The 14,727-nt window shown below is 48.4% G+C and overlaps 1 protein-coding gene across 2 annotated transcripts in view; it reads right to left on the bottom strand.

Moving 5' to 3' along the window:
- LOC308676717 (disks large homolog 4) overlaps positions 1-14,727 on the bottom strand; it is a gene marked incomplete at both ends in the record, with an annotated part of 88,492 nt that continues 73,765 nt past the window's right edge. For both annotated transcript variants that reach the window (XM_081342713.1, XM_081342714.1), the window contains 14 exons: positions 1-107; positions 410-501; positions 1,222-1,331; positions 1,915-2,087; positions 2,251-2,352; positions 4,045-4,092; positions 4,294-4,321; positions 5,944-5,980; positions 6,363-6,539; positions 6,887-7,001; positions 8,264-8,366; positions 12,457-12,613; positions 13,309-13,447; positions 13,896-14,040. In XM_081342713.1, the coding sequence (XP_081198839.1) occupies positions 1-107; positions 410-501; positions 1,222-1,331; positions 1,915-2,087; positions 2,251-2,352; positions 4,045-4,092; positions 4,294-4,321; positions 5,944-5,980; positions 6,363-6,539; positions 6,887-7,001; positions 8,264-8,366; positions 12,457-12,613; positions 13,309-13,447; positions 13,896-14,040 (1,533 nt within the window). The remainder of the gene's footprint in view (positions 108-409; positions 502-1,221; positions 1,332-1,914; positions 2,088-2,250; positions 2,353-4,044; positions 4,093-4,293; positions 4,322-5,943; positions 5,981-6,362; positions 6,540-6,886; positions 7,002-8,263; positions 8,367-12,456; positions 12,614-13,308; positions 13,448-13,895; positions 14,041-14,727) is intronic.

The following is a 14,727-nucleotide window of genomic DNA, read 5'->3' as shown; positions in this document are numbered from 1 at the left end:
CTAAAGTCTCTCACGAGCCGGAATCCAGATATAAGGACCAGAGAGTTCCTCGACGATTCTCTTGATCTTGTGGTAGACCTCTTCGAAGCTCTCTCCTTCTACGATGGCTGGAGGGGAGAGAAGAAGAGAGGCTGAGCACCATGGGGTAGCAAGAGGGGGATCCTCTGAAGGTGTCATGGCCCCATCGGGATCCCCGTTCAGAGGAGGAGGAGTTGGAAGCGGGACTGTCCGGCGGGGAGATACCGGCTGCAAGGATGCCCGAGGTCCTACATCCACACAAACACACTTCGATCACCTCCGGATACGTTTGTGGAATAGATACGTGCAGCTGGACTAGAAACTTGAGATTATAGGGGTGTTTTTTTTAAAAATAAATAAATAAATTGTGAAGATACAGATTCGAACCTACCTGAAAAGCATTCTGTGAACTCCTGCTCCAGTTTCGTAGCTCTGTCGAAGGCCTTCCGCGCCTGCTCCTCCGTTATCCGCTTGTTAATTTCTCTGGGGTCACAAATGGCACACGTTAACCACCCAGCAAAACCCCATGGACCGCCTTGTCCCCTCGTTCATTTCAAACCTGGCTCTCTGCACATGGGCAGAGAACCCCACTGGGGTGGTTCCTCCTCCTCCTCCTCCTCCTGCCTGGTCTAATGGTCCTGTGTTTGCTCAGGGTAAGGTAGACTATTCCTGAACATGGAAGCTCCAGATGTGTCGAAGTAGCCTTCCTGCTGATTGTGAGTGATGGGAAAGGTAGTAGTCCAGACCATTTTGGTTAGAGAAGGGTAGAATTTGAGCAAAAAAACAAATTTCTGCCCTGGAGCTGATGGTCATTCAAGGGGACCCCGGACTGTTCTCTTAATGGAAAAAGGACTGAAGTCACTTAAGTAATTGAGACCTAACTTGCGTGTCCCTGACTGCCCCTGAACATGGAAGCTCCATCTACCAAAACTCCTTCCAGCCAAGGGCGGAGCCAGGGTGACCTGCTGTCTTTCCTGCTCTTGTGGCAGGGAGTTCCACAGCACAATCCCCTTACCATTTGCCTTGCCTTGCCTCCGTGTCTCTCTCTCTTCCATCAGACCCCAACATTGGGGAAAGAAGACAAAGCTTTCCCCTTAGCCCCCTTGCTTGGCTGCAGCCTCTTTGTAGCCCCCCCCAACCCTGACCAGCACACGTGTAGAGCCCCCCTCCCAGCTCCCCACCCCGCAGAACCCCCTAACTCACAAAACATTCTCGAGGGAGTGGGGCCGGATGAAAATGGCGATGGGGTGAAGCTGAGCGGCTTGCAGCCTCCGAACAGCGTTGGCGGAGACGTCCAAAATGCAGTGCTTGCCCTGGAGGGGGGAGGGGGGTTGGGGGAGGGAAGAGAACGATGGGCTCAGGAACTTACACTCACAACCGTTGCAGCATCCCTGTGGTCACGTGATCCAATTTCAATCGGCATGCTTTTATGACGGTCGTACCGTCCTGGGCTCACGTGATCCTCATCTGGGACCTTCTGACAAATAAAGTCGACGGGGAAGCCAGATTCCTTTAGCAACCGTCTTGCTGGAGTGATTCACTGAACAACTTTTGCCAAGAAAGACGGCAAACTGGGGCAAAATTCGCTTAACGACTGCTTTGCCTAGCCAGGGAAATTTTGAGCTCCGTGGCAGTCATACGTCAACGGCTCTTTGTGTTATACATCATATTCTCTGGTGGGTTTTGGTGCAAGTCCAGCTGTTTCAGCTGACTTGGCTAAGAAGCTGCGTGAACCAGCCCCAGCGATCGCTCCTTTGCAGGGGGGTGTCTCAAAGGTGTGTGTGGGGGGGTGTCACGATATGGCAGCCACAGCCATGTGGACAAAATCCCATCCCACTTTTTATGCTCCTCCTGCAGAACAACTCTGCTCACCCGTCTCCGTGTCCTCCCACATACCTGCTCAGCCACTTCCCGTACGGATTGGACGCTTGTCCCATAAAGGTGGCTATTGTATTGTCCGGCCTCGATGAACTTGTGGCTTTGAATGTCCTTCTCCATCTTCTCCCGCGAAGCCACAAAGTGGTAATCTCGGCCGTCCACTTCGTACTCTCGTTTCGGCCGCGTGGTGTCTGCAAGGGAGAGTTGGCGTCGCTCCCTTCCACAACATAGGTTGGAGGAACCCTCTCCGTAGGTGTAGGCCCCCCCTCCCCCAAATCCGTTTCCCCAGATCCAGTAAGAGATCCCAAATCCCCAGATCTCCCACGTGGGAGGACCGCTCTGTGGTGGACTCACGTGGCACGCAAGAGCCGAATTTGTCTGGAAACTCAGAGAGGAGGTCATCGTTGACACGGTCCTTGGTGGGCCCCAAAATAATGATCGGACGGGCATAATGAACTAGAACGAAAGGCAGGCAAGTTAAAAAGAGGAAGGGTCATCATGATTAGAAGGGGGGGATCCAAAATCCAAGCAGGGATCTCGAAATTTCGAGCCACTGAGATCATTTGCACATAGCCCAACGACGCGTGCAAATGTAGGTAGGGTACGACTGCAATTGTGTGTGAGTTAGGACTTCCACAAAAGGGGAGATCACTGTCCCCCCCCCCACTCCCCTCCCGGAATCATTGTTGTCCAAGTATTCCTCGACTTACAATTCACTTAGTGACCATTTAAAGTTACAATGGCACGGTTTCAGCCTCCCCCAGGCACGTCCTGAAAATTTGGATGCTTGGCAACTGACTCCTATTTATGACAATCTCAGCATCCCGGGGCCACTCTTTGCGACCTTCTGACAAGCACAATCAATGGGGAAGCCGGATTCACTTTACAACCGTGTTACTCGCTTAACAACTAAAGTGATTCACTTAACAGCTGCACCAAGAAAGGTTGTAAAATGGGGCAAAACTCACTTAGCAAGTATCTCAGTTAGCAATATAAAGTTTGGGCTTAGTTGCGACCGTAAGTTGTGGAGTACCTGTATTTAAAAGTGGGCATGGTAAGACTCGGGAAACAAGGGACTATGCCGGAGGTGTGTGGTGTGTGTGATTGTGTGTGTGTGTCCAAAAATTCAAGATGGCAGCTGTTGTCCGCAGAGAAGCCCGGGTGTGTGCAAAAGGCCTAGAGAGGCAAGTATCTGCATTGGAAGGGAATTAATTAGCAGAATACTACAAGAACAGAATTGGAAGGACCCTGGAGGTCATCTAGTCCAAAGGTTGTGGACTGGAGGAAATGGGAGGGGGAAGCATTTTACACATGTGCGTGCGCACGGGCACCTACGCACTGAAAACGGTGCGGGGCTAGCGTGATACTCACTAACCCTACCCCATCCTTACGTGGCGCAGCGTCATTTCTGTGCCCTGTGGCACGGCAGCATCCATTTTTTGTGCCTTGCAGCGTGGTGGTGACTCATTTTGGCACGCCGCAGCATGGCGGCGCCCCGTTTCCCCACCCCCGTGGCATGGTGGGCATCCCATTTTCATGCCCTGAGGTGTAGTGGCGGCATCCTGTTTTTGCGCCCCGTGGCTCAAGCATGCAGGTGGGAGAAATCCAGAACATTTTCCCAGTTATCCCAAATGGGCTTCCTGGCTTCTCTCGGGCTGTTTTGGAACTGTTTGACTTTGATGTGATATCAAAGGAGAAATCAAATCGATTGTCGCCCTCCCCCCCCCCCAGGGTTGAGGGAGGTGGAAAGAAAAAGGCAAAATCTGGGGAGGTGTAGTGCTTGTGGTGGTGGTGGGGTTTGCCAGAGAGTTTGGCCAAGGAACCAACCCCCCCCCCGCGCCAATCTGCTGCCTTTCAGAAGTGTTTGACTACACCTCCCATCACTCCCAGCCGACTCAGAGACGCCTTTCAACTGCCTTGACCAGCGATGGGTTCTTCGGTCCCATATCTACATCCGATAACCATTTCTACTTGTCTTTCCTGAATTGCCTACGTTTTTCCTCTTTTTTTCTTCATTGGGGGGGGCATTTCACACAGCTTTTCTGCCCGCTGCATTTGCACTGGAAGATGGGACACCGATGTTGTGAAACACAGCACCAGTGGGGCGGGGGACAAGCAAAGAAGCCAGAAATGGGGGGGGGGGTTCACCTTCCATTTGCACAACAGTTTCGTAGCTCAACACAGCATCTTCTCGACCTGCAGAGGAAAAATAGGGAGTGTGGTCAAATATTCTTCCAGGAGGAGGAGGAGGAGGAGGAGGAGGAGGAGGAGGAGGAGGAGGAACAGGGATAGCGGAGAGAAAGAGACAGCAAGCAGGGAAGCGGACAGGAGGAAACGGAGGTTCCCCAGGGGTGGACAAAGGTTCAGGAAGCAGGACCTCAAGAGACTGACACCCACCTTGACAGCCTGATCCAGGGCCCCGATCCTGGAGGAGGGAAGGAAGGAAGAGAAAATAAGGAAGAGGAAGAGAGAAGGAGCAGAGAAAAAGAGAGGGGAACGCACACCACTGTTTCTGTGAGGGAGGTGGGGACAATGTCTGTGGACACTGGAGGGGTGTTCCTCCTCAAAGAGGGGGGGCTCTGGAAGGGAAGCTTCTTCCCCAGGACTCCAGGCGCAGGACTAAAGGTGGCAGCTGCTCCCACCCTGAAGAGGTTCTCCAGATGTGGAGAAAGCCCACCACGTTGTCCAGCAGGACACACAGATCTGTAGGACCCTGCTCGGGTGCGCTGCTCCGTGGACGTTAAACTGTCTTTCCCACACTGCGCAGACGTGTCTCGTTAGAAAGGTTTTTCCAAGCTGCAGAAGAGATCTCCGGGGCTAATTCAGGACAGATCCCTCTACACACACACACACACACACACACACACACAAAACACGCACACACGGGTCCCCAGGAGAAGCCTAGCAGGGGTTTGACGGCAGGGAACAAAAACGAGAGCAGCGTGCCCGGCCGGAGCTTGGCTCGGAGCTGGGTTCCCCCACCTCCTCCCTTTGAAGACTGGTGGACTTTAATTTTGAATGCCCAGCTTGCAGGCTAACAAATTACTAAAAGGTGTTACAGGTTGTGCTGGAGTTAGGGGACAATTGGGAGTAGGACTCCCACATGGCTTCGTAAACGGAGGTTGTTAACTGAATCACAGTGCTGGTTAGGCGAGAACTTCCTTTTGCTTCCTGCTAGCTCCACTACCAAAAGCTGGCAGGAAGTTGCCACTCCCAGGTGTTTGCAAGCAGGTGGCAGGTAGGTAAGCTGCCGGTGGAGAGGAGTGTGGGAGTGGCAGGGGAGGCCTGGAGAGCCTTGGAGGGGAGGAAATTGCCGGGGTGTGTAAGTGGCAGGGGAAGTGTGACAGGGATGTGCAGGGTGTACAAGAGTGTGAGGGCGTGTGAGGGTGTAATGGACATGATGAACCTTAGGAAGGGTGCATGGGAGTATACGAGCGGTGGGGAGATGCAGCAAGGCTCGGGGACGGAGTGTGAGTGTGCAAGGGAGGCACGGTGAGGCTTGAGAAGGGTGTACGGGCAGTGGTGGGATTCAAATATGTGAACAGCCAGTTCTCTGTGTGGATGCCACTTCCAGAAGTCCGTTCTGGGCCTGGGCAGCAAAAAAATTAGCTACCGGTTCTGCTGAACTGGTACGAACTGGCTGAATCCCACCAGCGTGTATGGGGCTGTGCAAGAGGCTGAGTCAGCGCATGCTTAGAGGGTCGGGTGAGGAAAACTAACATCAGTGACCTGCCATCTTTTCTGCCGTCTTCCCCAGTGACTTTCTGGGGAAGCCAGCAGGAAATGTCACGAACGGCTTTCACATAATTGTGAGGCCCTGCAACCACTTGTAAAGGTGAGCCAGCTGCCAAGCGCCCAGATCACAATCATGTGACTTCATAACGTAACTCCGAATGGTTATAACTCGAGAACTACCTGTAATCAGAGAGGGTTTGGCCAGACTCCAGATTAGACGCTTCTCGGTAATTCCAAATTATCTTGACAAATGTCTCACAGTTACGTTGGGGTCCTGAACCCCGTCTTTTTCAAGACCAGGGATGGACTCACCTTTGCTTTTAATCGTGTCCACTCCCGTCGCTCGACCCTGCAGAAGGCAGAGAGAGAGAAGGCGCATCAGCTGGGGATCCCAAGGCCTTCCTTCTCAGCCCCCCAACGATCGCTAAAGTCCAGGATCTTCTCCAACTGCCCAAAGATGGGGGCTCCCCACCATTAAAACCCACCCCAAATGGCATGAGACCATCAAATTTCGCCGCTAAGAATTGAGCACCTTACAAGATTTCCCACCAATTTTACCACATCGATTGACACGATCTAGCACATCAATTTTTGGCGACCGCAAACCACCAAAAATCTTGCAGGGGATTTGCTGGTTTTCGCACAACCAGGCAAGACCACAGACATGTTCCACTTTTGAAAGTCGCAGGAGACACACACACACACACATCCCCCAAAACCCTCTCCCTTACCGCCTCTTGCTGGGAATAAAGCCAAGCTCGTCACTGTCACCATCCGGATGGACGCGTCGCGCCTGCCACCATTCCTCGTCGGAAGCGTCAATGACATGTAGGACGTCGCCAAAATGGAAACTCAGAGCTTGGCTCAAGAAGCCACAATCCTTGGTCTTGTCGTAGTCGAAGAGAGCCCTGTTTGATGGAGGTGGGAGGGGGAATGGGAGTGGGCGTACAGGTGAGAAGGCCAAAAAGTCACGGACTGTTTCAAATTTGCTCCTTAAATTCGCTGGATGGTGAGATGGGCTGCATATACAGTTTCTCAGGAAGGAAACCCTACAGCATTTCAGACAAACGGCTGTCCAGTCTCTTCTTAAAAAGTTGAGGACTGTCTGTGAATGGGACATTTCCACCAGGCAAGTTGACAGATTCTTATTTTTAAAATAACACCATTACCACCACTCTGGTGATTGTTATTTTTTTGTGTGTGTGGGGAGACACCCCTGGATTCTAGGACGGGGGCCTAAGGGCTGGGGGCTCACCGGATGTAGAAGCCCCTTTTGGGGTTACTCCGAAGCGAGGCGGTTCCTGAGCCCAAACTGCTATTCATCAGTTGTTCCCGCAGATCGTGGATCTTGGCTTCGAAGCGGCTGTACTCTGGAAGGGGGAAGAGATCCAGAAGCGGGTCTGTGTGTGTGTGTGTGTGTGTGTGTGTTTGTGCGATGCTGGGTCATAGAATCACGGAGTTGTAGAATTGAAATTCCCCCAGAGATCATCAAGTCTGCTACTTCTCCAACCTTGGGGACTTGAAGAGCTGAGGACTTCAACTCCCAGAATTCCCTGGCACTAATACATTCCTTTCGATATGTACACCCATCGTGGCCTGCATACTCTCTTGTAGTCCCTTTCTCTGCAATCTCTCCGCTCAAGGAGATGACAGGAGAATAAAAACAGGCCCGGCTGGCTGGGGAATTCTGGGGGTTGAAATCCTCCCCTCTTAAAGTTCACGAGGTTGGGAAGCATCAAACACAGAGATGATCACTGACACCTCCAAAAGCGACAGGTGACATGTCAATGTGCCCCCCACCCCCATTTCAAACAGCCCCCTCCTCTGCAGACATTTTCACCCAAAGCACCTGCAGGGCAGGTCGAAAAAGTCAAGAGGGCAGCCAAGACCAAAGTTGTGCCTCTTTGTTGTGCACGGCACAATACAGGCAGTTCTCAACCTACAACGGTTCGTTACGGCAATGAAAAAGGGGGCTTATGACCATTTTTTCACACTTAACGACTGTCGCAGCCTCCCCAGGGTCACGGGATCAAAAATTCAGATGTTTGGCAACTGACTCGTATTTATGATGGTCGCAGCGTCCTGGCGTCACATGATCCCCTTTTGCGACCGTCTGACAGGCAAAGTGAGGGGGGAGGGCAAGCTGGATTCATTTAACGACCGTGTTATTAACTTAAGAACTGCAGTGATTCACTTAACAACTGTGGCCAGAAAAGTCCTACAATGAGGTTAAACTCACTTAGCAAGATAAATTTTCGGCTCCATTGTGGTCGTACGTTGAGGACTCACCTGTATTGACACCCATACCTCCCCAACCCCATAGACACCCCCATTTCCATCTCCCTCCCTCAGGAGTGCTAATAAAATTGGGGAGGGGGAGATTAAAAAAAACCTAAAAATTCTCCCCAAATTTTCACCCCAATCGTCCTCAGCGGGATGGATGCCCAGTCATAACTAGCCAGGATGAAACACCACCAGGAAAGCTCACAAATTATCATTTTTTTAACCCCCCCACCCCCCTCCTCGCCACTTTTCAGGTGGAGGGGTTGACTTTCACCCACCCTGTCTCCCACCTCCCCTCGTGTGTCCTGCATTGGGTCTCTCTCCCCCACCCCCAAAAAATATATCTCACCATCTGGCTTGTACTGGGCGATAATGGTGACCGTCTGCCCGGCGTTTTTCAGAGCGATGGCAGCTTGTTCGTGGGTAGCGTTCCTGAGATCCACGCCGTTGACCTGTCGGAAGAGGTTAATAACCGATCAGAAGAGCTGGAAAGGACCTTAGAGGTCATCTAGTCCAACCCCCTGCTGAGGCAGGAGACCATATATCATTTCAGACACGTGGCTGGCCAGTCTCCTCTTAAAAACCTCCAGTGTTGGAGTGTTCACAACTTCTGGTGGCAAGCTGTTCCACTGGTGAATTATCCTCACTCTTAGGAAATTTCTCCTTAATTCCAGGTTGCTTCTCTCCTGGATTGGTTTCCATCTGTTGCTTCTTGCTCTGCCTTCAGGTGCTTTGGAGAAGAGGGGGAACCCCCCCTCTTCTTTGAGGCAGCCCCTCAAATACTGGAATACTGCTATCATGTCCCCCTTAGTCCTTCTTTTCTCTAGACTAGCCATTCCCAAATCCTGCAACCGTTCTTTGTATGTTTTAGTCACCAGGCCTTGGATCCTCTGAGTTACTCTTCTCTGCACTTTTTCCAAAGTTTCACCACCTTTTTTGTAATGTCGTGGCCAAAACTGGCTGCAGTATTCCAGATGTGGCCATACTAAGGCTCTGTAAAGCAGTCCTAAATACTTCAGCTGATTTTGATTCTATGCCTCTGTTTATACAACCAGGGATTGCATTAGCTTCTTTAGTTGCTGCCGCACACTGCTTATTATACTGCTCATTATTTTATTTTATTTTATTTTATTTATTTTATTACATTTATATACTGCCCTTTCCCGAAGGACTCATTATAAATAAGCAGTTTGCGGCAGCAACCAAAGAAGCTAATACCAACCCTGGGTTTTATATTATAATAAATATTACATATATATCATTATATATATATATGTGTGTGTGTGTGTGTGTGTATGTATATGTATGTATGTGTATATATATATATATATATATATATATATATATATATATATATATATATATATATATATATATATATACATATATATATATATATATATATATATATATATATATATATGTATGTGTGTATATATATATACACATACATACATACATACATACACACACACACACACACACACACACACACACACACACACACACACACACATATATATATATATATATATATATATATATATATATATATATATATATATATTATTTATTTAATTAAATTTTTATACCGCCCTTCTCCCGAAGGACTCATATATATATGTATGTGTACGTGCCCACAGAGAGGGCCTCCTCAGGGTGCTTCCGGTCAGGGAATGTCGACTGGTGGCCCCCAGGGGGAGGGCCTTCTCTGTGGGTGCCCCCGGCACTATGGAACCAACTGCCGGTTGAGCTCCGGATGGCATCGGACCTCCGATCCTTCCGTCGCGGGTTGAAGACCCACTAGTTTGAGTTAGCTGGTCTGGCCTGAAGGGGAATATGGGTTTTTAATTGGTTTTATTATTTTACTATTGCTGTATTTTAATTGGGCATGGTTTAATTCTCTTTTAATTTTTGTACAGTTATTTATATATGCCCTGTGAACCGCCCTGAGTCCCTAGGGAGAAGGGCGGTATAGAAATCCAAGAAATGAAATGAAATGAAATGAAAAATATATATATATATATATATATATATATATAGGTCCGACCCATCGCGACCCTATGGACAACGTTCCTCCAGGCTTTCCTGTCCTTTTACCATCTTCTGGAGTCCATTTAAGCTCACGCCTACTCTCTCTCTCTCTCTCTCTCTCTCTCTCTCTCTCTCTATATATATATATATATATATATATATATATATATATATATATATATTCACGGGTATGTAGGTCTTGGCGTATTTTCCCGTGTAAGATTGAGAGTGTCTTACACTCTCAATCTTAGACGGGAAAAGACCCGAATACGCCAAGACCTACATAGATAAATAGATAGATAGATAGATAGATAGATAGATAGATAGATAGATAATATATAGATATATATAGATATATAGATATATACATATACATACATACATACATATATATATATATATATACTGTATATATTGATAAGCAGGATAATAAACAGTCTAATAAATATTACAATAAATATTATGTATATTTTAAGCAATATCATAAGCAGGATAATAAACTATAATAAATAGTATAATAAATATTATATATATTATCATAAGCAGGAAAGTAAGCAATATAATAAGCAGTATAATAATTAGTAAGATAAATATTATAATATATATTACAATAAATATTGTATAATAAGCAAGTATAATAATTAGTAAGATAAACATTATAATATATATTACAATAAATATTGTATATTATAACAAGCAGAATAAACTATAATAAATATTATAATAAATATTATATATATTATAGTAAGCAGGATAGTAAGCAGTATAATAAATATTATATATATTCTAATAAGCAGTAAAATAAACTATAATAAATATTATAATAAATATTATGTATACTAGCAAGCAATATACTAAGCAGTGTAATGAATATTATATATATATGTATGTATGTATGTATGTGGTGGCACGACAGCTCCCTTTGAACCTGGAGGAAACTGAATATCTAGATCCGTACCAATCGGGTTTCAGACCCGGGCACAGCACGGAGATGGCATTGGTCGCACTGGTGAATGATCTCTGGCGGGCCCGAGATAGAGGTTATTCCTCTGTCCTGGTCCTATTAGATCTATCAGCGGCTTTTGATACCATCGACCATGGTATCTTACTGCGTCGTCTTGAGGGGATGGGAGTGGGAGGCACCGTTCTGCAGGTGGTTCTCCTCCTACCTCTCGGACCGTTCGCAGACGGTGTTGGCAGGAGGGCAGAGGTCAAGCCCTAGGCCTCTTAGTTGTGGAGTGCCTCAGGGTTCGGTGCTCTCGCCCCTCCTGTTCAACATCTATATGAAGCCGCTGGGAGAGATCATCCGTAGCTTCGGGGTGAAATATCATCAATATGCTGATGATACCCAGCTATTCATCTCCACCCCGAACCAACCCAGTGATGCCCTCGATGTGATGTCCCGTTGCCTGGAAGCAGTACAGATTTGGATGGGAGAAAACAGGCTTCGACTCAACCCGGCCAAGACTGAGTGGCTGTACATACCGTCATCTCGTTTAGTCCAAGAGGTTCCATCTCTGACTATAGGAGGAGAGATGTTACCTCCCATTGATAGAGCACGCAATCTGGGCGTCCTCCTAGATTCACGACTCAGTTTTGAAGATCATATTGGAGTCGTGGCTAGGGGGGCATTTGCACAGATTCGTCTTATATACCAATTGCGCCCCTTTTTGGACCGAGATGCCCTACGTACAGTCACCCACGCACTCGTAACCTCCCGTATTGATTACTGTAATGCTCTCTACATGGGGCTGCCCTTGAAGACCACCCGAAGGCTTCAGCTGGTGCAGAATGCAGCTGCACGGGTTGTGATGGGAGCACCCCGATACTCCCATATTACACCCCTCCTGCGTGAGCTGCATTGGCTACCAGTTGCCCTCCGGGTGAGATTTAAGGTGCTGGTACTTACCTTTAAAGCCCTACATGGCTTAGGTCCGGGATACTTGCAGGACCATCTGCTGCCGGGAACAAATTCCCATCGTCCAGTACGCTCACACAGAGAAGGCCTCCTCAGGGTACCGTCAGCTAGGCAATGTAGGCTGGCGACCCCCAGGGGGAGGGCCTTCTCTGTGGGAGCGCCAACCCTATGGAATCAGCTCCCCCCTGAGCTTCAGATGGCCCAAAACCTCCAATCCTTTTGCCGCGGCCTCAAAACACTCCTGTTCCACCAGGCTGACCTGGACTGACAGGCATTTTAATTAATTTATATTTAGAATTTTTAATTTATTTTTAATTCTTTAATCTTAATTTATTGCACAGATGCTTTCAATTTTATTTTTATCTTGATTTCTGTACTTATTATATGTTTTGTTGTTAGCCGCCCTGAGTCCTTCGGGAGATAGGGCGGGATATAAATCCCATCAATAAATAAATAAAATAAATGTATGTATGTATGTATGTATTCTGATATGCAGTATAATGCCTACTATCCTGCTTATTAGTCTGGTTCAACCCCAGGCCTGCTGGCCCTTCGAGGGAGCCGCAGGAGTGGGAGGGGGTGTCTCTTACTGAGAAGATCTGGTCCCCCTTCCGAAGTTCCCCGCTGAGGTCAGCCGGTCCTCCGGCCAGGATGAAGGAGATGAAAATGCCCTCGCCGTCTTCGCCCCCCACGATGTTGAACCCCAGCCCTGTGGAGCCACGGTGGATCACGATGCGGCGTGGTTCCCTGGAGAGAGAGAAAAAAGTGAGGGGGTCCCAGGGGGTCATCTAGTCCAGCCCCCGCTCCCCTGCTGGCTGGGCTACTCTGGGAGTTGAAGCCTACACATCTTCAAATGGCCGAGTTTGAAACGGACTCCCCTCCTCCCGATGTCTCACGTGGCTCCTTCCGTGGCCTTCCTTCCGAACCCTTTCGGGTAATTAAATCTGTGCTCGGATCTCCACTTGGTGACCCTTTTCAGACTAAGCCAACCCAAATCCTTCGCATCTTCCTCTGCGGTGGCCGTGCGCCCTTTGGCAGCCCACTGGGCTCACTCCAAATTGAAACTGTCTTGGCAACTGACTCGCATTTATGATGGCCGGAGCGTCCCAGAGATCTCGTAATCCCCTTTGGCGGCCTTCTGACAGCCCAAGTCAATGGGGAAGCCAGATCCGCTTAACAACCGTGTTCCTCATTTAACAACCGCAGTGATTCCCTTAACAAGAGTGGCAGGAAAGGTCGTAAAATGGGGCAAAGCTTGCTTAAAAAACTGTCTCGCTTAACAACCTAAATTTTGGGCCCAGCTGTGGCCAAGCAGAGCCGTTCACTGTCCTTGGTGCTGAATCCACAGCTGCCTTCAGCACCAAGGACAGCCAATGGCTCGGCCGAGGCTCTGCGCCAGGTGCGAGGAGGCCACACCCTGAGGAGGCGGAGCCAGCACTTACCTGGGAATATCTTCCTCCCCCATCAGTTCTTTTGGGATGGGGGAGTACCTCCGAGGAGAGGTGGGGGTCATGGCTTGTGGGTAGTCGCTACCCAGGTAACTCTGATGACCGATTTCGTTGTCCAGGTGATGAGAGTAAGCTAGCCACAAAGAAGAATAATAATGATGATGATTTATTGGATTTATACACCACCCGGCTTCCAAACGAACATGCAAGGAAGCAAAAGGGAAGGAAGCGGGATTAAAAAAGGGGGAGGTGGCGTTTTTGCAGAGGCAAAGAGCTTTGATTAAGAATTTGCACACACACAAAAATGTATTTCTCATCTGTTGGTGGGCAGTAATGTGTTTTTTTAATAGATCAGTGAAGCTCTGCAAATGTTAAAAATAAAGGCCTTTAAGGTCCCTCACAGCCAGAGATATAAAAAAAAATCCCCCAGTTTTGCAAGTATGATGAGTTTAGTCGGGTTTCCTCTGGAGAGGTCAGGGTCATTCTCAAGCCCATGGATGACCAAGGATGCCTCCGTTGTGAGGTTCTCTAAGAAGGGAGGAGGTGGAGAGAGCAGGAGGAAGGGGCGGGAAGCCACTCACAGGAAGTGAGGTCAGGAGGGGCGTAAGAGTCGTTCAAGTCGAGGGTGGTGGGCTTGGCCACCTTCAGGTACACAATGTCGAAGGTGTTCTTCAGAGCTGCCACAGCGTCTTCGTGCATGACATCCTCCAGGCTCACATTGTTTACCTGCAAGTAGGGGGGGAGAAAGGGCTGTTGATTGACAGACTCACCTGTGGTGTTGGGTGAAGGCACTCCGCGTCCCACTCAACCCATTTTCATCCTGGCTAGTTACAAACTTAGCATCTGTTTAGCTCAGCATTTCTCAACCTTGGGAACTTTAAAAAGTGTGGACTTCAACTCCCAGAATTCCCCAGCCAGCAATGGGGAATTACACATCTGAGATGAAGGGAGACGTAATCCCTGAAAGATCACCTCTTGTGAAAGTTGTGAATTTCCCCCAGCCTACACTTAGGGGTGCCGACAGGAAGAAAGAGCCAGCGACATCACATATATCATGACTTAAATGCACAAATTTGTGAGTTCGCTTAAGTTGGGCTAGGTTGGGTTGGGTTAGGTTGGGTTTAGTAGAGTTGAGTTGAAGAGTTGGATTGGGTTGAGTTGAGTAGAGTTGAAGAGTTGGGTTGGGTTGAGTTGAGTTGAAGAGTTGGGTTGGGTTGAGTAGGGTTGGGTTAGATTAACTTCAATTGAGTTGGGATGAGTTGAGTTGGGTTCAGTAAGGTTAAATTGGCTTGAATTGAATTGTTGAGTTGGGTAACATTAAGTTAGGCTGAGTAGCATTGAAGAGTTGGGTTGGGTGGAGTTGGGTTGTGCTTGATGAATTTCAATTGAATTGGGATGAATTGAGTTGGGTTT

The sequence above is a fragment of the Vipera berus genome (assembly GCF_964194415.1).
Source record: "Vipera berus genome assembly, chromosome: W".
In the NCBI taxonomy this organism is placed as follows: Eukaryota; Metazoa; Chordata; class Lepidosauria; order Squamata; family Viperidae; genus Vipera; species Vipera berus.
This window is presented reverse-complemented; position numbering and strand designations above follow the sequence as displayed.